This window comes from Nothobranchius furzeri, chromosome 16, assembly GCF_043380555.1.
Source record: "Nothobranchius furzeri strain GRZ-AD chromosome 16, NfurGRZ-RIMD1, whole genome shotgun sequence".
Classification (NCBI taxonomy): Eukaryota; Metazoa; Chordata; class Actinopteri; order Cyprinodontiformes; family Nothobranchiidae; genus Nothobranchius; species Nothobranchius furzeri.
This window is the reverse complement of record NC_091756.1, coordinates 51,146,720-51,170,309: the sequence shown is the minus strand read 5'-3', so window position 1 is coordinate 51,170,309 and position 23,590 is coordinate 51,146,720. Positions and strand designations below refer to the sequence as shown.

Genomic DNA, 23,590 nt, shown 5'->3' with positions numbered 1-23,590 from the left:
ATATGAGATGACGTCAAAGATCTCGCTGCTACTGTGGAATGAAATCTCGTGAGACTATTTTCCCAAAAACATTTTTTAACACAACATATTTTCTTGTTGCAAAAATTACAGTTACGTACATATTTTATTTGTATACATGATCTAGTTTCATTTTTTTAACTTATTTACTTTCAATTAATAAAAGGCGCAGGCCATTAGTGTTTACGTAATCAAAACGAGACAGACGCCAAAGAAGGATCTGAGCGACTGGAATCGGATTTATGGATTAGAACCTGCAAAACACCAGGCAGCTACATCTTTACTTTTCGTCCTGGGTCAGTTTGACGTTGATAAACTATTTCTATCGCTTGGATCGAGGCAGAGTGACAAGGTTTGGAAAACGAAAGGAAAAACCTCTAGTTCACAGACGCAGAAAGCGGTCTCCTTGGCAACGGTGAGACTGTTCATGGCGGGGAGGGGGTGGGGGGTATTGGCGTTGAAATGGGGGCAAAGAAGCCACCCATAGAATTTCTAGATGATTTACTCTATGATAAGTTCTCCTGCTGAAGTCAAAAATGGATCGTTTCACAAATTCTGTTTACCAAGAATTCTAACTACCATTCAAAGATTTATAGGTTAGGTTTGTTGAAGTGCTGCGAATGCCTATTATTTGCTCATATTTACTGCATCTAAAACACAACATTACTATTGATTTCACTAAATGTGTCAGTTGAATGTATAAATGATAGCAAGAAAGGGAACTGGTCAACCATGAACTTGATCTACTTTATCGGTGCTTTGCTGATCCTAAACCCAAAATCAAATTAGTTTTGTGTGTTTGTTTGTTTTCTCTGTGTGACTACACTATTGTGATATAGCATTTAAAAAATATTGGTCTATTCTCACTAATCAGGAGCAAAAAGTGTATTTATAGTTTTTTTTTTAATGAATTAGAAATAGTCAAAACTGATATTGGAAGGTAAGGGTTTCACAAGAATCAGATATTAGTATCGGTTCTCAAAACATCATTTGTGCATGTTAAATTTGTTTGTGACATGGACAACTCCACACAATGATGATAGCTCTCATAGTCCTTCAGGATTCATCTGTAAAGGTGAGCAGTGACTGCCTCTTTTCACAGTCTCTATTTGCCCCCTTTCCAGTGAGTCATGACCTCTGTGGAGTCCAGTGGGGATGGAGGAAGATGGCTGGATGCTCACTATGACCCTGTTGCCGGCCTTTACACATTTTCATCCTGTGTGGACCTGGCCGACCTGAGTGGGGATGGGGAGAGTCGGCTTGTGGTGGGGGACCTGGGCACCGGCTCATCCGGTATGAAGCTGAAGGTTTACCGGGGCACGGCACTGATGAGTGAGAGCACACTGCTGGACCTGCCTGCTGGCCTTGTGGCCTTCTTCATGGACCTGCATGAACCGCGGATCCCTGCTGTGGCTGTAGCCTCTGGACCCTGCATTTATGTTTACAAAAACCTGCGGCCGTACTTCAAATTCACATTACCTGGTCTGGAGATCAACACACTGGAACAGGTCTGTGTGTGTGTGTGTGTGTTTGTGTGAAGGGACAATTATAAGCCTTAAGGGAAACACTTGGTTAGATATTTGTGTTGAACTTAATTATATGAAACATCTATTTATTAGGCAGCTTTATTTATTTACTAGATTTATTTATTAGGTTAAATCTTAAAACTATATTTCATAACATTGAATAATATCAAACAAATGAAGTATCAACATTGGGTCACAGTGAAAGGTGACTTCATATTATGAAAATGAGCAAAAGGGAAAAATAATAATTTAAATATTTCTTCATTGATCAAATGCTGATTATTGATTAATGTGAGTTAAACAAACATTTCAATCAGTGACTGTTTCTTAATAGACCTGCTTTGGTTTACTATTATTATTTTGTTTATATTGCATTACATATTTTAAAAAATATTCATGTTGATTGTGATATATTGAAAAACAAGTCATCAATAATCTAGTAACACTCACTCAACTAAACACTGTTTAAATCTTCTCAAAAGCCCATCTAGCTGTACCTGTAACATCCTGCTGTGCTGTGATTGGTTAGGATGTGTGGCAGCAGGTGAGGGAGGGTCAGATTGACCCCATGTGTCTGAAGGAGATGTTGGAGAGCATCAGAAAGAAGGATGCCGTCCCGCTGTCCATCCGATCACTCAGGTTCTTGTCTTTGGAGGCCGACAGCATGGACGACTTTGTTCAGCTGCACAAACAGCAGCCAATCAGGCGGCAGGTAATTGTTTTTTCACAACATCTGTTATAAAATGCATCGAACGGCTGACTTCACTTTACAGTCTTTAAAAAAAGATGCAGTTTCTGTCTTTTTCCACAATTTGACTGAATTTCCTGAGATCATTAAATATCTGGTACATATTTAGGTGAAGATTCTGCTGAGATTTAGCCTGTCAGCGTTCTCATAGTCTTATGTTTACAGCTCTGTTCAATATAGTCAGTTTAAAAAAACAAAAAGGTTAAATATTGTCATAATATTTCTGTCTAAAAATACATGAACTACAGTATAATGAAGCATACATTTATAACCTGCCTTAAAAACTTCGGGATGTGATTTTTAACGTTCACCAAGCTCAATTCCAGTTAAAAATAAATAATAAAAGGATCATCAGCTACAATGCTTAACTTCATTCAGCGATTATACCCGTGAACCACCTCCATTATTCTGATAATGAACACTTTGATGTTCCAGACGGTCATCACCTGCATTGGGACTCTGAAGAAGAGCACGACAGATGAGGATGGTGTCAGCTGTCTTGTGATTGGTACAGAAAACAGCGATATCTTTGTCCTTGACCCTGAAGCTTTCACCATCCTCTCCAAGGTAAGCCCCCTTTAGCTACTTTAAAACCATACCGTACTGCTGCACGTGATTTACCTGTTTATTCATAATTAAAAGGTTCAGTCTGAGATGTGGATCCCCGCAGGGTTCTGTACTCAGACATGTTTAGTTTTGGGTCAATAAAAGCAATGGATAAAATCCAACTTTACATTTCTCAGAATGTTAATATTTGAATGTTTGTCTTCGTCTTCGTCTTCCTCCGCTTATCCGGGTCCGGGTCGCGGGGGCAGCATCCCAATTAGGGAGCTCCAGGCCGTCCTCTCCCCGGCCTTGTCCACCAGCTCCTCCGGCAGGACCCCAAGGCGTTCCCGGACCAGATTGGAGATGTAACCTCTCCAACGTGTCCTGGGTCGACCCGGGGGCCTTCTGCCGGCAGGACATGCCCGAAACACCTCCCCGGGGAGGCGTCCAGGAGGCATCCTGACCAGATGCCCAAACCACCTCAACTGGCTCCTTTCGATCCGGAGGAGCAGCGGTTCTACTCCGAGTCCCTCCCGAATGTCCGAGCTCCTCACCCTATCTCTAAGGCTGAGCCCGGCCACCCTACGGAGGAAACTCATTTCGGCTGCTTGTATCCGCGATCTCGTTCTTTCGGTCATTACCCAAAGCTCATGACCATAGGTGAGGATTGGGACGTAGACCGACCGGTAAATCGAGAGCCTGGCTTTCTGGCTCAGCTCCCTCTTCCCCACGACAGATCGGCTCAGCGTCCGCATCACTGCAGACGCCGAACCAATCCGCCTGTCGATCTCCCGATCCCTCCTACCCTCACTCGTGAACAAGACCCCGAGATACTTAAACTCCTCCACTTGAGGTAGGACCTCTCCCCCGACCCGGAGGTGGCAAGCCACCCTTTTCCGGTCGAGAACCATGGTCTCAGATTTGGAGGTGCTGATCCTCATCCCAGCCGCTTCACATTCGGCCGCGAACCTACTCAGCAAGAGCTGAAGGTCAGAGCTGGATGAAGCTAGGAGGACCACATCATCCGCAAAAAGCAGAGACGAGATTCTCCTGCCACCAAACTCGACACACTCCACACCACGGCTGCGTCTAGAAATTCTGTCCATAAAAGTGATGAACAGAACCGGTGACAAAGGGCAGCCCTGGCGGAGTCCAACCCTCACTGGGAACAGGTCCGACTTACTACCGGCTATGCGGACCAAACTAATATTTGAATGTTTGTGATTATTTTAATACTTCTTGATGAATATTCTCTTTATCCCAGATGACCGTAAAACAATACAACATTTTTATCAAACAGATTTAAAACATTGACACTAGTGTCTGACTTTTAAAGATGTGTCTACCTGCTGCTCCCACCTTGATGGATGTGACGGGTCAGTTTGATGTGGAGTTTCGCATCACGGTGGCATGTCGCAATGGCAACATCTACATTCTGCGAAGGTGAGAAACACCTAGAGAGAAATTTTATTTTGTGTTGTGCCTGTTTGGTCCTGTAGATCTGATCTCAGACAGTAACAGGAACAGTGAACTGACCGATGTTTGCTGGTGTTCAGGGAGTCGAACAAGCCAAAGTACTGCATTGAGCTGTCTTCTCACCCGGTTGGGCTTGTGAGAATTGGGAAGAACGTGGTTGTTGGATGCACCGATGAGAGTCTGCAGGGCTTCACACAAAAGGTCTACTCTGATCATATCCAATTGATCAAAAATGTCAACAGCACAGAAATCCAACTGCTTAGATCTAACCAGGACTTGTCCTGTTTTGATCTATTTTTTCAAGTGTTGCTGAATCCAAAGGATGTCAGAATAAAATCTTCTGTTGTTGTGTCTTCAGGGGAAAAAGTTGTGGAAGATTAACCTCCCCGCCCCTGTCACTACCATGGCAGCCATGGACCTCCCCACCAGGGGCTTCCAGGGAGTCCTGGTGGGCCTGGCAAACTGTGAGGTTCATCTGTACCGGGACAAAAACCTGCTCAGCACCATCAAGACTCCTGACACAGTGACCAGTATCTGCTTTGGTCGGTACGGCCGTGAGGACGGGACCCTTATCATGACCACTAAGGGGGGTGGACTGATGGTGAAGATCTTGAAGAGGATGGCGGTGTTTGATGATCGGGAAAGCGCTCCTGGCCCACCTCTAGCCCAGAGTGTGCGTCTTAACGTACCCAAGAAGACTAAGCTGTACGTGGATCAGACACTGAGGGAGCGTGAGAATAGCCTGGCCATGCACCGGGCCTTTCAGATGGACCTGAGCCGCATGCGGCTGGCTGCTGCCAGAGCCTATGTCAAGGCGCTGGAGTCCAGTCTGACTCCAGTCTCTTCTAGCCTATCCGAGCCACTTAAGATGAACGCTGTGGTCCAAGGACTGGGCCCATCCTTCAAACTGACCCTCAACGTGCAGAACACGGCAGCCTGTCGGCCTGTCATGAACCTTACCATCAGCTTCCTGTATGACGAGAACTTGTACAGGATGAGGAATCCCTTCATGAGGATTCCTCTGCTGGTGCCTGGACTCATCTACCCTGTCGAGACGTTCGTGGAGTGCACCAGCGACAAGGGCATCTCTGATATCATCAAGGTGTTCGTGCTGCATGAAGGGAAGAGCTCGCCGCTCCTCACAGCTCATATCAACATGCCCATCAGCGAGGGAGTGGCATTCAGCTGAAACTCTTCTACTACTCCATCTGTTGTTCTTAGCAGGAATGAATACGGGGAGGAACATCAGCAGACTGCAGTCCCACATCTGCTTCTACAGCCCAAACTCAAGAACACTCAAAGGAAATTCTGTCAATATCAGACAGCTTAGACCAAACTGTGTGTGGTTGGTTAAATATAGCCTCAAGAGAAGCTGTTTTCTTTTGTGAATTTGAGTCTATCGTCATGGCAACAGACCCTATAAACCAAACCTGTCTGCTAGCATGTTTAGTCTAAAAATGCCCCCACTACCACCGTGAGCAGCTGTTCAGCAGGATGTGAGTTAACTCAGAGCTCTATGAACAAGTAATTGCATCTGTTGTGGAGTTGCCCCGGGTCTGCAGCTTTCTCTAAATAAAAAATACTTTTGTCTGAAGTTGAACAGTTTGAGCTCTGTTCTGCTTCGTTTAAGCATATGAATACTCGTCGTGGCCCAGCTTCATTTAGTGACCATTTTTTTGTTGTCAGATAAGAACAAATATAAACAAATCATGTCTTTCTCTCAGTTAGTCATCTTTTTTATATCAAAATGTTGCATTAGGTGGTTTAGTTTTAACTTATGTCTTCACTGACTAAGGTAATGTTAATATTAATGGATGTTAATATCATTTGTTCTGTTTAAAGTAAGTTCAGATGATTTAGATGCTATCAGACAATTTCCCTTTACATTGTTTTTAAAAAATAGTCAATGTTTCCATCAGGGATGGATGATTTTCTTTATCAATTTGCTTTCAGCTCAGGAACAAACACATTATTATTATTATTATTATTATTATTATTATTATTATTATTATTATTATTATTATTAAGTCTGTTGATATTTCTAAATAAAAATGTATCTACATTTTCTGTATTATTAAGTCTCAAATAAACTAGTAATACATGTTCATTAAAGATTCACGAGTTTGCTTCCACATAAAGTGTATTAAAACAGAAGGTGAACTTCAGTGTTTTTATTCATCTTCTGAAGATTTCTGTAAAACAGTTTTTGGATTTAGTTTTTAAACAGATAATAAAACTTTTAAAGCTTTACATCTAAAACTGTTCCAACTAGAGAAACTTCAATTGATTTGTTCATAATATCTTTACTGCCTTTAAGCTTCAACCCGTTTCTTTTTCCAGTTCTTCTATTGTTGACACTGGTTAAACAGATCAGTAAACAGCTTCTGTCTAAAGGTTGAAAGGTCAGGATTTTCCACAGATGATCAGTTCAAAACCCCAGAGCCCTGATCAAAGTCTGGAAACATCACACAACATGGAAAAATACCTTCACAATCTGCTGCAGGGATTCTGTCCACTGTTGAGAAATAACAAAAACTCCCGCTTTTTTGTTTTCAGCTTCAAACTTCAGCCTATAAAAGCTCAGAAGACTTTCATTTGGGTTAAACGTTAAGATCTGAAGATGAGGCGTGTCGTGGTTTTACTGGGTGAGATTAGAGATTATTATGATTTCTCTAATTTTTCTGCGTATTGTTCTTGCATCACTTTGACCCTTTGACACTTTCATAATGTGGAGTCCTTTTATTTAAAATAATAGTTTCACTGCCACTGGTGTTTTTGGGAGAAACTGAAATTAAAGATGTGTAAAACAAAACATTCATGTGTTCACTTCTGCACTGTAGAAAAAGTAGCATTTTTTAAACAGATTTCATGTCTCCAGCTGTGTTGTGGGCGACTGACGCTGTGAGGTTCGGTCAGCTCTGCAGTGGAAACCAGGACAACAGGAGGAGGACATCAGACTCTTGGGGACAAGGACACTATGGAGCCCGTCGGTGAGACGCTCATCACCTTACAGACTGCTATCTGAATGAATGAAACAGCTGCTAACAGCTGGATGTCTCTTGTTCTCAGAGGGGGCAGAACCCACCAGGGTCTGGACATCGTGTGCAGTGATGGGTCCACTGTCTACGCTCCTTTTGATGTGACTCTGAATGGAAAAGTGACTGTCTACAATGACAAGAGCAAAGCGGCCATCAACCAGGGCATCAGCATGACAGGAGAGGGTCAGTCCATCATCTGACTGGTTGTGATATCGGCTCACTGACTGACAGGTTATGTCTCATGCCCTGCAGGTCTCTGCTTCAAGCTGTTCTATGTGAGGCCGGATCAAACCTCTGGCTCTGTGAAGAAGGGGGAGCGTATTGGAACTATGCTTCCAATGCAGAGTGTTTACAGTGGAATCACTTCACATGTCCACGTCCAGATGTGTGACAAGAGTGACCCCACACAGTACTTCTGAGCTGATCCTGGTGGGCTGCATCTACTCTCAGACAACCTACACCTTACCCACTCACTGGGATCGTCTGATCCACCCACTGAGAATTTGCCCCACCCACAAAGGACCCAATCCACCCACTGAGAGTCTGATCCAAGACTCGGCACAGTCTGAAGGACTTGGGCGTGTGATTTATATGAATCAGTGTGGCCCAACAAATTACAGACTCTTCTCTCCTGTAGCTGTTTGGTGTTTTTATTCACAAAATTGTCAAATGTGTTTTTGTGTTTGTTGTTGACACAGGTTTGATGGGGTTGTTGCATTTCAAAAAGGTGATAGTTCAGTTCCAAGTTTAGGAAATAAAAATGTAGACCCAACTTCATAAATAAATAAGAAAACTTTGATCAGAAACACATAAACAAATATGTCTCTAAAACTATATTTGTTTAAATTGCTTTCCAAATGTAAAAATGATCTCAACATGAACGCTTATTAAAGAAATTATTTTAATTCTCACAAAAACACACTATGTGTCACGTTGCAGGTTAGGAGGAGGTTAGGACCCAAGATGCAGACAACACCAGATGACACGAGGCAGGAGCGGTTTAAAAGTAAAATCCTTTTATTAGGATGACAAACCAAAAATCCAAAAGGGCAGGAAGCAAAAAACCAAAGTCCTGAGTACCAGGAGAACAAAAGCTCACATAGAGCACAAACCAAGCGACGAGGCACAAAAGCTCACATAGAGCACAAGACAACGCTGACACAAAACAATGGACCGACAAGGCAATGAGACACAGAGAGGGCATAATGGGAGGCAGATGAGCTGCAGGTGTGTGGGGAGAGGACCAGGCGAAAGCATTAACTAATCAGGGAGGAAACTAACATGACCTGAGAGTAAAACCTAAAAACAAGAAAAGCAACCACATAACTATTATTCTAAAGGGAAGGAAAACTACAAAGACCGGTGGGAAAAAACATATAAAGAGACTAATAAAATGAAAAGCTGAAACTATAAAAACTGCAGAGGGGTGACTGGGGAAGACTAAAGGAACACAGGACCTGAGAGAGATATCTCTGGAGGGCTGAAGACCAGGGGACACATGAGGAACACAAAGAGACACATGAGCGGGATTCTTAGGGGGGAATGGGGCACACAAGGAGACACATGAGGGAGGTGCAGACACAGACCATGACACTAGGAGTGCAAAAGAAGTGCCTGAAATGTGCTCATTCAAGTGTACAAAACATCAGTCAATCAATAGACTTAAAAAGGAAAAATGGTGTGAATCAATTTTCAAAGTACAACAGAATTTGATTATTAAAGCTCACATTTGCTCATGTAACTTTAAACGTGTGCTTTTTTATTTTTCTGTTTTATTGGTGCATTTTTATTGATCCTTTTATTGACTCAAGCCTGGAAGGAGGACAAATAAGCTCCGTAGATGGATCACAATTACCTTATCAGGTTAATGTTAGCAGGTGTTTTTATTACAAATTCCAGCCAGTCGTCACGTGGTCCCGGATCTCCAAGGACACACATTTCCACCGTTAGAAGGTTTATCGGTGTGAAGCAGCAGCTGCTCCATCATTTATTAATCTGTAGGTTAGAAAAGCAGCCGAGAAGGCTCAGATTCATCAGACCACTCAGAGGAAATCTGAGATATAAAGACTTTGGGTTTCAGATCAGCAGATCTCTAATGATGAGGGTGAGTTCATGACTAAGAACTTCACCGTAATTTTTCAGCATTTTTCTTTCTTGAATTATTTTCTGGGTTTCATGAGGAATCCTGTACGTATTCTGTTTGTGGTGATGGTCATATTCTAATTTGAACTTAAATAAGAAGAAAACTTCCCCTGCAGCTGCTGCCAGTCCTTCTCCTCCTCCTGGTCCCTCTGCTGACCAGCTGTTTACCTCTGGACTGCGACTACCTCTATAGTGAGGACCGTACCAGACCCAGTGGAGTCTACACCATCTATCCTATGGGAGGTGTGTCTGGTGTACAGGTAAACTCTCACATGGGTGAACTGATGAATGTTTAATGTGTCAAAAGGTTTGCACCATTTATGCATAACCTGTTGTTTCGGCGTCTGCAGGTGTTTTGTGACATGGACTCACATGGGGGACGATGGACGGTGAGTCTGAACTTGTGTTATTCCACAGATCTTCCAGCTTCCATAGACATATCGAGGTCCTACAGCCAGTCAGCTCATGTAAAATGTTATTGTTTCAATTAGATTAGCTGATGAGTTTTAATGGATGTGAATAGCCGAGCTTTAACTCTAGACTGTGCTAAACTCAATAAGTTAAATGATGGCAACGGGGCTTTTTGGTTCCTTGAACAAGTTTTGCTTCTCATCTTAGGAGCTGTGTGGATTCGTGCCTTTAAACCGTGGCAAACTGTTTATTCTACAACTGTTATAAAAGTTATTTACACATTATGTGTTTTGGTCAGTGGTTTTCTGCTGCTGTGGGCCCATCTGGAGCCAGGAGCTGCTTCAGAAATGATACTCTAGGCCTTGGTTGGAAACGGTGATGTTTTGAGCCTTTGTTGCTTTTTTATCGCTCCTTCTCATCAGACCTCTGACATTAACAAGACATTTTCATCCACACTCTTTGTGTATGATCTCTTTTCTGGACCATTCTGCGTTGGCCCTAGAGATGGCTGTGAGTGAAAATACCCTGTAGGTTAGCAGTTACTAGAATATTGGACCATTTCTGACCAGCGCCCTGCTGAAGGTCTCTACCAACACGTCTCAGTTCAGATCCTCTTATCTCAGGTGTTCCAGAGGAGAATGGATGGTTCTGTCAACTTCCACAGGAACTGGGAGCGTTACAAGGTTGGCTTTGGGAATGCTGCCGGAGAGTATTGGCTTGGTGAGATCTGAACATCTAAACAACAATCATGATGTTATATCAAACTGATGTGGGTTCAAAGTTCTGGTTATTTTTGCTTGTTTCAGGCCTGGAGAGTCTGTTTCACCTCACCCAGCTGAAAAAGAACGAGCTGCTGGTCGACATGGAGGACTTTGAAGGGAGGAAGGTGTATGCTCGTTACTCCTCCTTCTCCATCACCCCTGAATCAGACGGGTATGGAGTGAATGTGTCTGGATTTGTTGACGGAGGAGCAGGTGGGTCTCAAATTAGGAGAAATGCTATGTTCATGAAATGTGACTGTGAACATCAGCGGGTGAAAACATGTTTGTGCACAATTATTAGGCATCTATCAGTGTGCAAATTTATCAGGCAGCTATATCACCCCTTTAGTCTCATCTGTAAACAGACAACACACATTTTCTAAATAAACATTTATGACGTAATGAAATCAGTGACCAACACAGCCACGCTTCTTTTCAGTAGCAGCAGTGAGACTCCCTGTTAGTCTCTGGAGCTGACCTTCTCTCTGTACAACAGCAACACACCGTTCAGAGAGGTGAACAGTTTCCCTCTCTGGTGCGTTGTCTGTTTAAGGGCCCACAACTTCTCAGTAAGGGTTAGGTCAGGCGAAGAAGGGGACCATGTCGTTATTCAGTCATCTCCTAAAGCATGAGTAACAGAAAAACAATGTAGTGAAAGAAGCTGGCACTGTCTTTAGGGGACCGGGTCTCAGGAGCCTCCACAGGCTGGCCAGGAGGTGGAGCATCTTGGTGGCCCTTAACCCCTCATCATGATGCAGATATGGACCCTCTCCGTCCATCTGGTCCATCACATCTCACACAAAACCTTTGAAAAAGCTGTCTTCAGATACTCCTTGGTCATGTCTAGATGTTTCACTTTGTCTTGTTCAGTGGTGATTGGGCTTTAAGGAAATATATCTTTGTTGTAACGGTTGCATGGGTTAGGGTTAGCGCTTGGAAGCTAGTTTTAGTAGCGACAGGTAGTGGATACAAGGTAGTGAATGAAGGTACAACAGTACAACAAACTTTGCAAAGTGCAACTTGCCATTGAGACAATCAGATGATTGCATCACTATGTACAGGTTAGCAATGTGAGAGGTGTGCATACACAATGAGCTATATTAATGTAACATGTCATTTAAGAAGCTGTGTGGAGTCCCGTGTGTCAGAGACCAGGTACTGGGTGTCCATGATTCTCTGCAACCAAAACATTCTGCTAATTTAATCTTTTTTTTGCTGTATGATTTATTTCTTGGCAGGAGACACACTGAGTCGTCACGATGGACAAAAGTTTGCCACTTTTGATAAATACCAACATGCCGGACCAGACAACTGTGCCAGACAATTTTTGGGTGCGTTCTGGTACTGGAGATGCTACTATCCAAACCCTAATGGAGTTTATTTGTGGGGGGCTGATGGATCCAAATATGAGGTCGGTGTGGTCTGGTACAGCTGGAAGGGCACTACCTACTCTCTGAAGAGTATCAGCATGAAGATCCGACCCATCAGGTGAAGCTGCAGAACAAACATCCAACATTTGTAACAGTTGAAATTGTCTTTGCTGCATTCTGACAATAAACTACTGATGCGATCTGATGTCTGTGTTAGTCAGATGACAGGTGTATGTTTGAGTCTCATTGTGTTGGACTGAAGGAAGTTTTTGGAGTTCTGATGTGGATGCTACTGCAGAAGATGCCTGGCAAATTACAGATTAAGACTGAGATTACAAATCAGGCTGCAGGAACAGAAAATATACTGTGGAGAAAAAAAAAGCAAAAATGTTTCAGCAAAGTAAATTTCAGCATCATGTGATTTAGTCCAAAACAACTTACAGATGAGAATGTAAAAAAGCAGTTACCGTTGAAGCAAATAATAAATCATACACATTTTCACAAATTTTTATTAAAACGGGAATACGACCTGCCTCTAGGCGAAAAAGTAATGTCCCCCTAATTCCAATATTGGGTTGTAACACCCTTTACTCAACAAAGGTTGGAAATAAAAATTTTACATGAAAACAGAGGATCTATTTTTCTCAGAAACATTCACATTCTTCCATTTATGAAGAGTCAAAACGGGACATTTTAATTTAAACTGTTAATTGATTCAGCTGCTTTTAGGAAGGCCCCGCCTCCTCAGCTGTCAGAGGGTTTCATCCTTTTGGCAGCAGGAGCTTCACCTGTACACATGAACACAGAGAGGGACCTGGGTGAAACAAGCATTACTTTGTTTGAGTCTGATGAGAAACCAGATGATGAAAAAACATCAGTTGGAGTTCTGAAGGACAGATCACCATCGCCTCCAGCCTGATTCAGCTTCAGATAAATGCAGTGGAAACTTACTGTCGGCAGAGTCCTGCAGCGCCTCCTGCTGGGTTTTCCAGGTGTGCACAATGCCGCTGGCTGTCGACCTGGTTTCTGACAAATGAACAAACAGTGTGGTAAACAGTCTGAACCAACAGGAAGCCCGAGTCTGCAGAACTTCAACAGGATTTACCCGCACGCAGTAAAACAGATCTGCAGGTGGACGAGATAGATTCTTTAGCATCTCGGTTGGACAAACCAAACAGCAGACCTCTGAGAACCAGATCAGGAACGCAAGACATGAAATGTGTTGTACAACACTACACACCAGACACAGTTCTGTGAAAACACACACGATGGTCTGTTCTGATATCTCACAGACTGCGGCAACACTGAGCCCTATGTCAGATTAATGAACAATGGTTAAAGGATACAGGTTGGCGATGTCATATGGTCCTCTGAGCTCCCAAGACTGAAAACACAAATATCAGGTCAGAGAAGTACGGTGGACAAAAAGGGCTAAAACTCAGTTATTAGAAATGTTCTGATTTGGTGAAACAGAACCTTTAGTTAAATTCATGTTTGATCCACAGACGTAGCTGATCACTGACCTTGTCAGCTGCACTCGACAGGATCACGTTCTGAAAAACAGAAACAGAGCTCAAGATCTCACCTGCAACGTGATGTCACAGAGCTTATGTCAAATAACAGCATAGTGTAAATTACTCTGCAGCTAGCCAATCAGATGCAAGGACATGCATACCTTCCCTTTACAGCTCTCCATCAGGCACACGGCGTTGGCGATGGTGTAGCGCCTCATGGTAGAGTCTCTGATGGCTGCAGCATAGGATACCTCAAATGCAACGCCTCTCTCGATGGCCTGAACTTACACAGGTTCACACATTCATTAAAACACACACACACACAAATAAACAAACAAACAAAAGCCTTGGTTGTCACCGCATTGATCGGCGCTCTCTTGAAGAAAAAGGGTAGCTTCTCTGTCACTGGGATGCAGATGATGTCGATATCGTACAACGTGCAAGCTGCCTGAATAACACACACACACACACACACACACACACACACACACACACACACACACACATAATACACATACTTCAGTAAAAATAGAGTGCTTTCCACTCAGTCTGTTTCATACAGGTGTAATTATTGTACAGCTGTGTTTTCCAGGACAAATTACAGCTACTGCTATTACAACCACAGTTAGTTTCTATTTTTTATAATGTTGTGTTTCTTGAAAACTTTTCCATTCAGTGAAATTGCAGTTTAGGTCCTGTTGTGTTTTCTAATTAAATGTTGTCAATTTATTATTTTTTTGTCTTTTTTAAACTTTTCTTTTGTTAAATATCCAGTTGTGTTTCAGATGGTCTTTTGTTTAGTTTTGTTGTGCGTTTTTCCAGTAAGTTGATTTTTTAAAGTCACATATTTCATCCATCAACATTCCTGTAGTCAGTGAAAGCATCATCCTGTTGGAGAGATGAACAGAGTGTCAGTGAAGCTCACATGGAAGACTTTCTCAGAGCTTGAATGGAGGGCGATGAGGTCGAAAAATCGAAAAGCTGGAGAGTTGGTCGGCTGTGAGCACGCACGCACGCACACACACGCACGCACACGCACGCACGCACACACACACACACACACACACACACACACACACACACACACACACACACAAAACAGGCTGTGGCATCACATCATACAATCCATTTCAAGATTATTGATCCCTTAGCTCTAATTAGACAACTCACATAGTGACTGGCGTCAGACATCACCAGCGTCAGTCTGTTCAGCACTCTGATTGGACGAGAACGGCCCTGCACCATGGGCAGCTTATCAAAGATCTCATTGATCGGCTTTGGTGAGGGAATTTCCTGCAAAGACAAAATAAACATACTCCCAATAATAAAAGTTTGAAACAAAATGTAAATTCATTGACAATCAACTGATTGATTCAGCATCTGCTTAACCATAGAGATCAAGTGAATGCTCGGAGATCAGTTTTATAAAACCCGTTTTGATGTTTTACCATTTGGATGTTTCTGTTCATAAGAATGAATGAGAATGTAATAAAGTATCAAAACGCAGCCACATCAAAGGCTTCTATCTGACTCCATGCTGTTCCTCAATGCAGCGCAGTAGGTAGTCTGACCTGTTTCTTCTTGGCTACGAGCTCAAACACATAGTTGATGGCGACCGTGGAATATCCAACTGTAGGAGGGGAAAACAAAATCCCAGTTAATCCCTTCAGTGAGGTTTGCATCATCCAGGTTCTGATTCTGGATCTGTGGTTGTGTAGGGTTTAGGAAATTGAGTGCTTTAAGAGCTCTGTTTGTGTGAATCAGGTGGATATCACGATCCTGTCACAGTCACTGATGTAAATACTCCAAACTACTGAAGATCAAGTAAACATCTGATATCTTTCTGTTTCCTGTCAGACGTAATGATTATGTCTCAGGCTTTATCCTCAACAGTTATTGTTCAGTTACGCACGTGCAAAGGGTCAAATGGACAACAAAGAATGCTTTGTTATGAAATATTGTTCCTAATCAAAAGTACATAATCCAAGGCGATGTTACGGGTTTGTGGGTTTTAGATGCAAACAAGCTGTGATCGATTATTTCTCTAATAAACGGATTCAACTTTTCCCACAAAATCTAGTGATAAGGGTTGTTCTTAGTGATGTTATAAACAAGCATTATCGATTAATATCTTAACAAATCAAGTCATTTACTGACAGTGTTTAACTGATACCAGAGCCTCATCAGCCGAACCAAAACCAGCTGAGTTACGAGGCGGACCAACTAAACACAACACTAGAAAAGGTCTGGTTTAAGGTCGAGAATACTCACGATGAGCAGCTGTTTCCACCAAACTCTGCAATTGCTTTATATTAGACGAATACATCACGTTTAGGTCCATAAACACAGACATGGTACCACGAACCTATACAGCTCCACATATAGAAAACCGCAAGGCTTGCTGGGAGCTGGAGTCTTGTTCTCGATGAGTGAGTGACACGGGCTGAGGCTGACACAGAATATTTTGTATTACCGCCACCTGCTGGTGGCGGAAGCCCCAAGCCCAAGAACGACAAAAGAAGAAAACCAGTGGATTCTGTGATAAAGCTAATCTTTTTTCTCAATTTGACATGAACCTGTTTGGATATTTCCTCCTGGGAAGACGTATCTTGTTTTAAAGTGACTTAAACACACGCGCGCGCGCGCGTGCGTGCACGCACACACAATATGACTAATTTAAGCATACATTAGTAACAGAGGTGCATTTTTGTTTTATTATAGAAAGTATTTTAGTATCACTTTAATACCAGGACAGACAAATTACAAAGAAATCAAATACTTTCATTTTTCATTTTCTAAATTTTGACTAAAGTTCAAATCAATCATATTTACTGCTTTACACTAGCCTGGCAAGCCAGACTAAATAAATCTGTTATTTAAACTTTGCAACGCAAGAGGTCTAGTAGTTCACTAGGTTATTTTTATTTACTTTGTTGCTTCCAAAGAACTGCAGCTGCAGTAACAACAGTCTGGCAGCAGGGGGCAGCCGTGCCAAACCGCTGCTCAGGGAACAAACAGCAGCAGCAGAAGAAGAAAAGGTCAGAGGTCAGTGAAAAGTCGAAAATTTACTGCAGACGTCTGAGATTCTCGCGCTTAAACCGAACCAAAGTGGATGTTACACTGCTATAACAAAGCGGGTCAGCCTGAACTCTGAGCGGGTTTTTGTGTTCAGAACCACTAGCCTGACACGAATCTATAGTTTCAGTGTAACCTAACAGAAACGAGCAGATTTACAGAATCCCTGATTATTAAACAGGGCATCCTACCGATCTAACACTTCTGCCTGTGAAATAAATCTGATGCAGTGTGAGAATAATTGTTGGAGGTCACAAGAATAATTATTCAGAAAAGTGTATTTAAATCAGACCTGATCAGACTAGTTTGAGTGGAAAACTGCTGCTTATGACTGGTAAACAGGTTAGTATCAGCTTCATTAATGAACATCTTGCAGAAACATAAAAACAGACTCTGTGTGCAGGCTGAGGCAGCAGAACCACACCAATCCAGTTCAGATCAGTCTGGCCTAATCCAGCAGGTCCGGTCCAGAATGGCTTCCCTGTTAAGACCTCTGAGGATTTTCTTTCCCGCCAGATGCTGTGTTCCGACCCGTTTCTACTCAGGCTTCGTGTCCAGGATGAGGTTCTGAGGCTTAGACATCTTATTTATTAATTGTTTGGTTGATCTGCTGATCATGGATGGATGTTTCTGTTCAGATTCCTGAACAGTCTGAAGGAGTGTGATGAGGCGTGTGTTGCAGCGCTGCAGAACGCTCACATTTTCCTGTTTCATCGGTTGGTTCCACTGCTGCAGCAGACTGGCCGAGGAAACTTATCTCCAGTCTTTCTCACCTACTCAGGTACACAGCCCAAGAACCAGAACCCACAGACTAGCGAATCCAGAAAGTCAGGGACAGATCAAGATCTAAGACTTCAGTCAGAAGAGGAAGTAGTAGAACCTTCACTTTCAAACATCTCTTGTGATTATCTTCCAGATGTTCAGTCTGTCTTGCAGAAACTTGGTTCTGACGAATCCCTACTAAAAGAGTCCATTCTGGTTGGCTGTTCAGATCAGAACCAGGCTCAGTTCTGTCTGGATGTTGGTAAGAACCTGGTAATAGGTGAGCATCAATTTGAAATGGCTCTGAGTTCTGGTTCTGGTGCATGCGTGATACGTTTTAGGAGAACTGGATCAGGCAGCAGTAGCAGAAGAATTTAAAGGTTGCTTCATGGACCTGAGGAAAGCTTTCTTCCTTCTGAATGGATCAGGGGCGCCTCTAGTGGCCAAGGTGCGGCTCTACAATGGGACTCTGGTGTTGTGTTCTTTATGACTGTTCAAAACCACAGCATCTCATGTCCACTGATCTGTGTTCATGTTCTGACATCTGCTTGTCCCACAGGCTCAGGCTCTGCTGCGCTGGCATCAGATTAACAGGTTCTGTGGTGCTACGGGTCAGCCGACCCAACGGAACCAAGCTGGTAGTCAGAGAGTTTGCAGCAGCAGCTCCATCATCTACTACCCAAAGGTCCAAAACTTCTCGGGTTTCTGACTAAAGGCTGAAAAGTTTTAAACTTGTTTCTGAGTGCTTTCAAGTTGGTTACTGACTGGTCCTCATCTAATTTCTGATCCTTGTTTAGTTTAGGACAGGCTTTAATCTGCATTCTTGTTAGTTATTTCACCGTTTTATCTCTAGATTCTAACCATGTTTTTCTGACTGGTCTGTGCTTCTGATAGGTCATGTGACTGTTTTCCTGCAGATGTCTCCAGTGGTGATCGTCCTGGTGTCTGATGGGAAACGGTGTTTGTTGGGCCGTCAGTCATCCTTCCCTCGGGGGATGTACAGTGCTTTGGCCGGTTTCTGTGACATGGGTCAGTCTCACCTGTGTCACCTGTTTACCTGGAGTACAGATCCACTCTACGGTGAACCCATAATGTGTGTGTGTGTGCGCGCGTGCGTGTGTGTGTGTGTGCGTGTGGCTGATCTCTGCAGGGGAGACCCTGGAGGAGGCTCTATGTAGGGAGGTGGCAGAGGAAGTGGGTGTAGAGCTCCAGAGCATCTCCTACAGCTCCTCACAGCACTGGCCTTTCCCACACAGCTCTTTCATGCTGGGCTGCCATGCTACTGTTAGCCCCGCCCACACTCAGGTAGCACCCACTTATACAAGTTCCAGTTCAAGGTTTACATGAGTACATCTGAGACAGGGGAGTCAGGATGTGCATGTGTAGATTTTATTCAGTAGAAACGTCAAATAGGACAAACTCTTCAGGGTCTAGAAAGGTAGAAAACCCAGGACTGAGTGCTGAGGGACACCTGGACTGCAGGTACCTGCTATATGTAACAAATACTTATGACCTGTTGTGGTGTCTTGTCCAGCTGAATGTTGACCTCTCTGAGCTGGAGGACGCCCGCTGGTTCACTGTGGAGGAAATCTCCAGCGGCCTGCAGGTGAAGACCACACCAAGGAGAGGTGACCCTCCCAGCTTCTGGCTGCCTCCCAAACACACTCTAGCCAATCGCCTCATCACAGAGTGGAGAGACCGCCAGCGAAACAGCAAGGACTCAATGGGATGAACATGGCAAGATGCCGACAACTTGTGCCTGACAGAGATTCATGAAAAACAGTCACAGGAACACATTCCTTGTGTGTTCCTCATGTTCCTGAATCATAATCCCAACCTGTGTGCCTGAGACTAACTGAGACACTAGCTGTTCTACTGGTAATTCATAATCTCAAAACCTTTCACACATTTTGAAACAGAAGTTTCAACGTTTTTCTCGCAAATCTGACATTGTTTGATATTTCTGAGTCTCCTGAGCAGAACCAGAACATCTGCTGTTTCTGTAAAGAAGATTTAAATCCTTTTTCATGTGGAGAGAATTAAATGGCTTGAATAGGAGGGTGTCAGTGATCCAATTTTTACTCTTATTTTTGGAATGTATAGATAGACCTCATTTACATACAGTGCTGCTTCAACAGTAAAAATAAATAGGAATCATGATTGGATCCAAACTGTTTCATGAAAAAGTGAGGGGGGCATGTTCACCCTGTCCACCCCATAAATAATGTCCTTGCTTACATTTTATTTTCAACACACAAAAATGTTCATTAGAGAAACCTGAGTTTTTCATGCAGGCTGAACATGATAGTACTCTCCTACACCTATCTGCTGCATTAGCTTCTAACAAGAAAGGCTGTTCTTGGCTTAGCATCCAGGAAACAGCAGAGAACGTCTCGGCTAGTAGAAGCTAACTGTTAGGACTACTCCACCACACAGCAGAACTCCTCCAGGCTTGTTATTTTTGGAGATAAAACATCAACATTGCAAGTCAGTGGTAGAGTTGCTTTGCGTCTGCGGAGAGATGTCCAAATATTAGGAATTAAGACTCCAACATCTGCCGTCTGCAGCTCAGCTGTGATGTAGCTCACTGCTAGTTCCTGAAGCTGGTGCACCGTTATCCCCCCCCCCCCCCTCCAGGAATATTAAAAAAATATATATATTTTTAATTTTATTCTTGACTTAAGTTTTAGTTAATGTATTTTATGTTTAAATAATTTATGTTTAAACATCAGTAAAGTTGGAAAATGTCAAAGAACTGGAATAAAGGTGAGAACAGGAATGAGGGATCCAGATTTTATTAGAATGTTTTATGTCATGGTTTATATCTGCGTTTCAGATTAAGCTGGTTGGGGTGAGGTTCAGACTGGTGGCATTATGAACAGAGAAAAGTAATCTCAAGTATTTATTCATCATATAGAGTCAAAATATACCCAAATGTTATTTTATTTCACAAGCAATTAAAGTTTTAAAGAGTAAATCAGTCCAGTCCTGCAGCTGGCCTGGTCCGATGGGTAATGTGGGTATAGGTAGGAAAAATGTTCCTTGGTTGTCTGCTGCGGTCTGATTTTTCTCTGTTATAAACTGTATGTTATTGTCATGTGTTAAGTGCCTCTTGTGACTGTGCTGCAAATCCAGTTGCCCAATTTACTCATTTACTACGCCTGTTTGCAAAGAATTTTAGCCTGGCAAGCAAGACTAAATAAATATATTATTAAACTTTGCAAAGCAATAATTTTGTTTTGTTCACTTGGCTAAAAAATTTGAGAACAGAGAAACTTTTCAGACTAAAACTAATCCCAGACTCACTGCTGATGTAGCTAAATTGGTCCTACACACAAAACACAAATAACTCACAGCACATCATTTCTGAAGTTGTATGGTTCTCCATCATGGTGAACTGCGATGGAAAACAATGTGGGAGAACAAGGAGTCAAATACTGACCTCAAAACAAAATTTTTGTTGTTGTTTTTTTTCTGGTAGAATGTTGTTGCATTAATGTTCTTTTCTGAAAGAACCCGATTTGAAATTTAGATTGTTGTAAAAAAAGTTCAATAAAGTTTATTGAAAAAAAGGCGGAATCTTTTTCAACCGGAAGCAGGTCCAGTCGGAGCAGAAGTGAAGAACACACCGTAGTTTTGAGTACCAGCAGTGTTTTCCTGAACACTATTCTCCTCTTTTTGACTCCTGCTTTCCTCTGGAGTGGTTTTCTAGTCGTTACCCAAGCCTCCGGGTGTAGCAGCGTCTCTCGGAGCTCAGCTGATGCTCCGCGGGGTATCGGGCTGTTCTGCCAGATACCGTCCGCCTTCAGCACGGCCAGGATGAGCTTTTCTGCGGCCATGCACACCCAGCTGGCTGCCGTCATGGAGGCTCTGGTCCACGCTGCGGTGGCGGAGCTGAAGAAGCTGGTGGAGGACAGCTCAGTGTTCAGGAGCGGGGACCCCGGGCAGCAGCATCCACAGGCGGACACTCTACAGGCAGAGAGCCGGGAGAAGATGGTGAGAAGTGTAGGGGCACCGGGGAAATTCCCAGCGTCTCCTTCTGAAACTTTTATTTTATTGTAGTTTTTTATTAGGGAAATTTTACTTGGTATCTACATAGATCAATAATCTTTCCCCATTGATACACGTTAAAGTGAAAATAATTAACGAATAAACACTCCTAACATTTAGCAACACAATTCTTATTGGGCCGCCTCTGTGGCAGCGCTACTTGTCGTACCCATAACATGTGACTTGCCAGGTTCAGTTCGCTTCCATCATGGAGACTCTGGGAAATGAAGCTCTGGGGAAGATCCTGAACATCGTGGATGACGTGAGACTTGCAGCGGAGCTCCATGTGGGGAGGAACAGCAGGAGGCCTCAGACCAGCGTCCTCAACATCCTCAGCAATGCAAACGTTGGTATGAACACAAGCCATTCCCCAGACCTGTCACACACCTCTTAAAAGGTCTGTAGTGCAATGACATCACGCTAACTGTGATTATCTCTCAGCAGAGCTCGAACACTCATACGGATTCAGACACCAGAGCTGTGATGCAGACCAACAGGCCCAGGTGGGATTGACTCGTGTGTGTGTGTGTGTGTGTGTGTGTGTGTGTGTGTGTGTGTGTGTGTGTGTGTGTGTGTGTGTGTGTGTGTGTGTGTGTTGTTTTTATTGACCTCATGGATGTTGCGTCATTTCAGGCTCAAGTGGAGGAGTCGGTCCGGGAGGCACCGTTTATCCTAGCGGTCACGGTTAAAGACGAATGTGGAAATATTGACCTGGGAGCCATCGCAGAGAGTGAGCACCTGATCTATGTTTGAGATCAGTCCTTCTGATCACTCTGAAAAATTATCTTCTTCCTCACTCTGTTTTTGTCTTCATGGGGTGTTATGACTATATCTACTTCAGAATACATTCTTCTAATCAAAAAGCTTTTTTTTTTCATATGGAGATATGTTTCTGCTCTTCTTCAGAACTTTCTCTGTTCTGTGTATCCAGAACATCTGGAGCGACAGATTTCAGCTAAAACCCAGTTTGTGTTTTCTTGCAGGAGCTCACATTGAAGCTGCTCCACCTCCATCTGGCTTGCAGCAGTCAGTGACAGAGATCTCCACTCCACCGGATTGTAATCAGCAGCAGACTTCCTGTAAGCTCCTGTCTTGCATGGTTTGTGGGAAGTCCTTTTCATCTCAGAGCAACCTAAAGTCTCACCAACTCATCCACACGGGCGAAAAACCATTCGCCTGCAGCGTCTGTGGCCGATCCTTCCGCCAGCGACAGAGCATGCAGAGCCACATGCGCACACACACGGGCGAGCGTCCGTTTGAGTGTTTGGAGTGTGGTAAATGTTTCTCCAAACAAGCGCAGCTCAAGACGCACGCCATCATTCATACTGGGGAGAAGCCGTATGGCTGCGATGTTTGTGGTCGACGCTTCAACCTGCTGCAGAACCTTCACCGCCATGCCATCACCCACACTGGTGAGAGGGTTTTCATCTGCAGCGTGTGCGGTAAAGGCTTCACACGCGCAGTCACACTCAAGTCACACCAGCTCATCCACACTGGCCAGAAGCCCTTCGAGTGTGAAGACTGCCCCAAATCTTTCCGGCATGCTGTCAACCTGCGGAACCACCAGAGGATCCACAGCGGCGCGCGGCCATTCAGCTGTGACCTCTGTGGGAAGACATTCCGGCAAGCAGTGAACCTGAAGATCCACTGCAGAGTTCACACCGGCGAGCGGCCCTTCGCCTGCCGCGAGTGTGGCAAGACATTCAGCCAGCAGAGCAGCTTGATCTCACACAGACGCACACACTCCACCGACAAACCGTTTCCCTGCAGCTCCTGTGACAAGAGGTTCAATAACGCCAACAGCCTCAAGTTGCACGTTCGCATTCACACTGGAGAGAAGCCATACGCCTGCGAGATCTGTGGCAAGACATTCAGCCAGGGCAGCCACTTGAGGACACATAAGAGGCATGTTCACGCTGGTGGCAAACAGTTCATCTGTGACAAGTGCGGGAAGAGATATGCAGACCAACGCAACCTCAAGCTGCACAAGTGCTGCTTTGCTTGAACCACACAGAAGGGACCGGAGAGTCAAAATCACCCTCGCCTCAAAGGAGTCTGGATCTGCTGGGACATCACATCACAGCTCAAGTTACCTTCCAGTTTTATCACAGGATGGTGAATTATCAAACCTCATAATGACAGAAGGGGTGGGC

The 23,590-nt window shown here is 43.6% G+C and overlaps 6 protein-coding genes across 12 annotated transcripts; 5 read left to right on the top strand and 1 right to left on the bottom strand.

The window, feature by feature from the left end:
* The first annotated feature begins 196 nt into the window (after positions 1-196).
* bbs1 (Bardet-Biedl syndrome 1) lies at positions 197-5,677 on the top strand. Of its 3 annotated transcripts, none has more exons than XM_015962512.3 (7): positions 197-314; positions 1,143-1,526; positions 2,074-2,256; positions 2,728-2,859; positions 4,175-4,281; positions 4,395-4,515; positions 4,673-5,677. In XM_015962512.3, the coding sequence occupies exons 2-7, from the start codon at positions 1,149-1,151 to the stop codon at positions 5,501-5,503; spliced, it is 1,752 nt and encodes a 583-aa protein (XP_015817998.1). In that variant the 5' UTR covers positions 197-314; positions 1,143-1,148; the 3' UTR covers positions 5,504-5,677. The 3 variants fall into 3 exon arrangements, with proteins under 3 accessions (XP_015817998.1, XP_015817997.1, XP_054605394.1); XM_015962511.3 differs by having other exon boundaries at positions 210-433; XM_054749419.2 differs by having other exon boundaries at positions 289-370.
* A 1,125-nt stretch (positions 5,678-6,802) lies between these two features.
* Positions 6,803-7,988, top strand: lect2.1 (leukocyte cell derived chemotaxin 2, tandem duplicate 1). The gene is made up of 4 exons (XM_015962518.3): positions 6,803-6,959; positions 7,193-7,304; positions 7,384-7,535; positions 7,605-7,988. The coding sequence occupies exons 1-4, from the start codon at positions 6,935-6,937 to the stop codon at positions 7,769-7,771; spliced, it is 456 nt and encodes a 151-aa protein (XP_015818004.1). The 5' UTR covers positions 6,803-6,934; the 3' UTR covers positions 7,772-7,988.
* Positions 7,989-9,177: 1,189 nt separating this feature from the next.
* LOC107387506 (microfibril-associated glycoprotein 4) lies at positions 9,178-12,241 on the top strand. Of its 2 annotated transcripts, none has more exons than XM_015962514.2 (6): positions 9,178-9,456; positions 9,611-9,754; positions 9,845-9,883; positions 10,529-10,625; positions 10,712-10,879; positions 11,905-12,241. In XM_015962514.2, exons 1-6 carry the CDS (start codon positions 9,193-9,195, stop codon positions 12,156-12,158), a joined length of 966 nt encoding a protein of 321 aa, XP_015818000.2. In that variant the 5' UTR covers positions 9,178-9,192; the 3' UTR covers positions 12,159-12,241. The 2 variants fall into 2 exon arrangements, with proteins under 2 accessions (XP_015818000.2, XP_015818001.1); XM_015962515.2 differs by having other exon boundaries at positions 9,388-9,539.
* A 286-nt stretch (positions 12,242-12,527) lies between these two features.
* rpp30 (ribonuclease P/MRP 30 subunit) lies at positions 12,528-15,977 on the bottom strand. The gene is made up of 11 exons (XM_015962516.3): positions 15,822-15,977; positions 15,122-15,180; positions 14,721-14,843; positions 14,476-14,547; positions 13,909-13,998; positions 13,712-13,828; positions 13,560-13,589; positions 13,383-13,420; positions 13,142-13,221; positions 12,988-13,062; positions 12,528-12,824 (listed from the first exon to the last, which is right to left on the bottom strand). The coding sequence occupies exons 1-11, from the start codon at positions 15,901-15,903 to the stop codon at positions 12,781-12,783; spliced, it is 810 nt and encodes a 269-aa protein (XP_015818002.1). The 5' UTR covers positions 15,904-15,977; the 3' UTR covers positions 12,528-12,780.
* Positions 15,978-16,545: 568 nt separating this feature from the next.
* On the top strand, positions 16,546-19,445 carry nudt13 (nudix (nucleoside diphosphate linked moiety X)-type motif 13). Of its 3 annotated transcripts, XM_015962504.3 has the most exons (9): positions 16,546-16,595; positions 17,029-17,189; positions 17,264-17,406; positions 17,542-17,649; positions 17,729-17,835; positions 17,947-18,072; positions 18,305-18,416; positions 18,538-18,692; positions 18,922-19,445. In XM_015962504.3, exons 2-9 carry the CDS (start codon positions 17,098-17,100, stop codon positions 19,117-19,119), a joined length of 1,041 nt encoding a protein of 346 aa, XP_015817990.3. In that variant the 5' UTR covers positions 16,546-16,595; positions 17,029-17,097; the 3' UTR covers positions 19,120-19,445. The 3 variants fall into 3 exon arrangements, with proteins under 3 accessions (XP_015817990.3, XP_015817989.3, XP_015817991.3); XM_015962503.3 differs by lacking the exon at positions 16,546-16,595 and having other exon boundaries at positions 16,806-17,189; XM_015962505.3 differs by lacking the exons at positions 16,546-16,595; positions 17,029-17,189; positions 17,264-17,406; positions 17,542-17,649; positions 17,729-17,835 and having other exon boundaries at positions 18,282-18,416.
* Positions 19,446-20,974: 1,529 nt separating this feature from the next.
* Positions 20,975-23,586, top strand: si:ch211-207i20.2 (oocyte zinc finger protein XlCOF22). 2 transcript variants are annotated; one of them, XM_070545794.1, is made up of 5 exons: positions 20,975-21,383; positions 21,628-21,787; positions 21,879-21,940; positions 22,071-22,167; positions 22,421-23,586. In XM_070545794.1, exons 1-5 carry the CDS (start codon positions 21,207-21,209, stop codon positions 23,440-23,442), a joined length of 1,518 nt encoding a protein of 505 aa, XP_070401895.1. In that variant the 5' UTR covers positions 20,975-21,206; the 3' UTR covers positions 23,443-23,586. The 2 variants fall into 2 exon arrangements, with proteins under 2 accessions (XP_070401895.1, XP_015817988.3); XM_015962502.3 differs by having other exon boundaries at positions 21,010-21,383; positions 21,882-21,940.
* Positions 23,587-23,590: the final 4 nt, after the last annotated feature.

Bases quoted from the DNA above. Each gene is read 5' to 3' on its own strand.
- bbs1 (XM_015962512.3), top strand. From the start codon at position 1,149: ATGACCTCTGTGGAGTCCAGTGGGGATGGAGGAAGATGGCTGGATGCT. The intron at 1,527-2,073 runs GTCTGTGTGTGT...GTGATTGGTTAG, and splicing joins AGATCAACACACTGGAACAG to GATGTGTGGCAGCAGGTGAG. The intron at 4,516-4,672 runs GTCTACTCTGAT...TTGTGTCTTCAG, and splicing joins TGCAGGGCTTCACACAAAAG to GGGAAAAAGTTGTGGAAGAT.
- lect2.1 (XM_015962518.3), top strand. From the start codon at position 6,935: ATGAGGCGTGTCGTGGTTTTACTGG. The intron at 7,305-7,383 runs GTGAGACGCTCA...TCTTGTTCTCAG, and splicing joins GGACACTATGGAGCCCGTCG to AGGGGGCAGAACCCACCAGG. The intron at 7,536-7,604 runs GTCAGTCCATCA...CATGCCCTGCAG, and splicing joins CATCAGCATGACAGGAGAGG to GTCTCTGCTTCAAGCTGTTC.
- LOC107387506 (XM_015962514.2), top strand. From the start codon at position 9,193: ATGGATCACAATTACCTTATCAGGTTAATGTTAGCAGGTGTTTTTATT. The intron at 9,457-9,610 runs GTGAGTTCATGA...CTTCCCCTGCAG, and splicing joins GCAGATCTCTAATGATGAGG to CTGCTGCCAGTCCTTCTCCT. The intron at 9,755-9,844 runs GTAAACTCTCAC...CGGCGTCTGCAG, and splicing joins GAGGTGTGTCTGGTGTACAG to GTGTTTTGTGACATGGACTC.
- rpp30 (XM_015962516.3), bottom strand. From the start codon at position 15,903: ATGTCTGTGTTTATGGACCTAAACGTGATGTATTCGTCTAATATAAAG. The intron at 14,548-14,720 runs GTGAGTTGTCTA...GCGTGCTCACAG, and splicing joins TGTCTGACGCCAGTCACTAT to CCGACCAACTCTCCAGCTTT. The intron at 13,063-13,141 runs GTAAATCCTGTT...TTCATTTGTCAG, and splicing joins ATCTGTTTTACTGCGTGCGG to AAACCAGGTCGACAGCCAGC.
- nudt13 (XM_015962503.3), top strand. From the start codon at position 16,987: ATGAACATCTTGCAGAAACATAAAAACAGACTCTGTGTGCAGGCTGAG. The intron at 17,650-17,728 runs GTAAGAACCTGG...GATACGTTTTAG, and splicing joins TCAGTTCTGTCTGGATGTTG to GAGAACTGGATCAGGCAGCA. The intron at 18,417-18,537 runs GTCAGTCTCACC...TGATCTCTGCAG, and splicing joins GGCCGGTTTCTGTGACATGG to GGGAGACCCTGGAGGAGGCT.
- si:ch211-207i20.2 (XM_070545794.1), top strand. From the start codon at position 21,207: ATGAGCTTTTCTGCGGCCATGCACACCCAGCTGGCTGCCGTCATGGAG. The intron at 21,384-21,627 runs GTGAGAAGTGTA...GTGACTTGCCAG, and splicing joins CAGAGAGCCGGGAGAAGATG to GTTCAGTTCGCTTCCATCAT. The intron at 21,941-22,070 runs GTGGGATTGACT...GCGTCATTTCAG, and splicing joins ATGCAGACCAACAGGCCCAG to GCTCAAGTGGAGGAGTCGGT.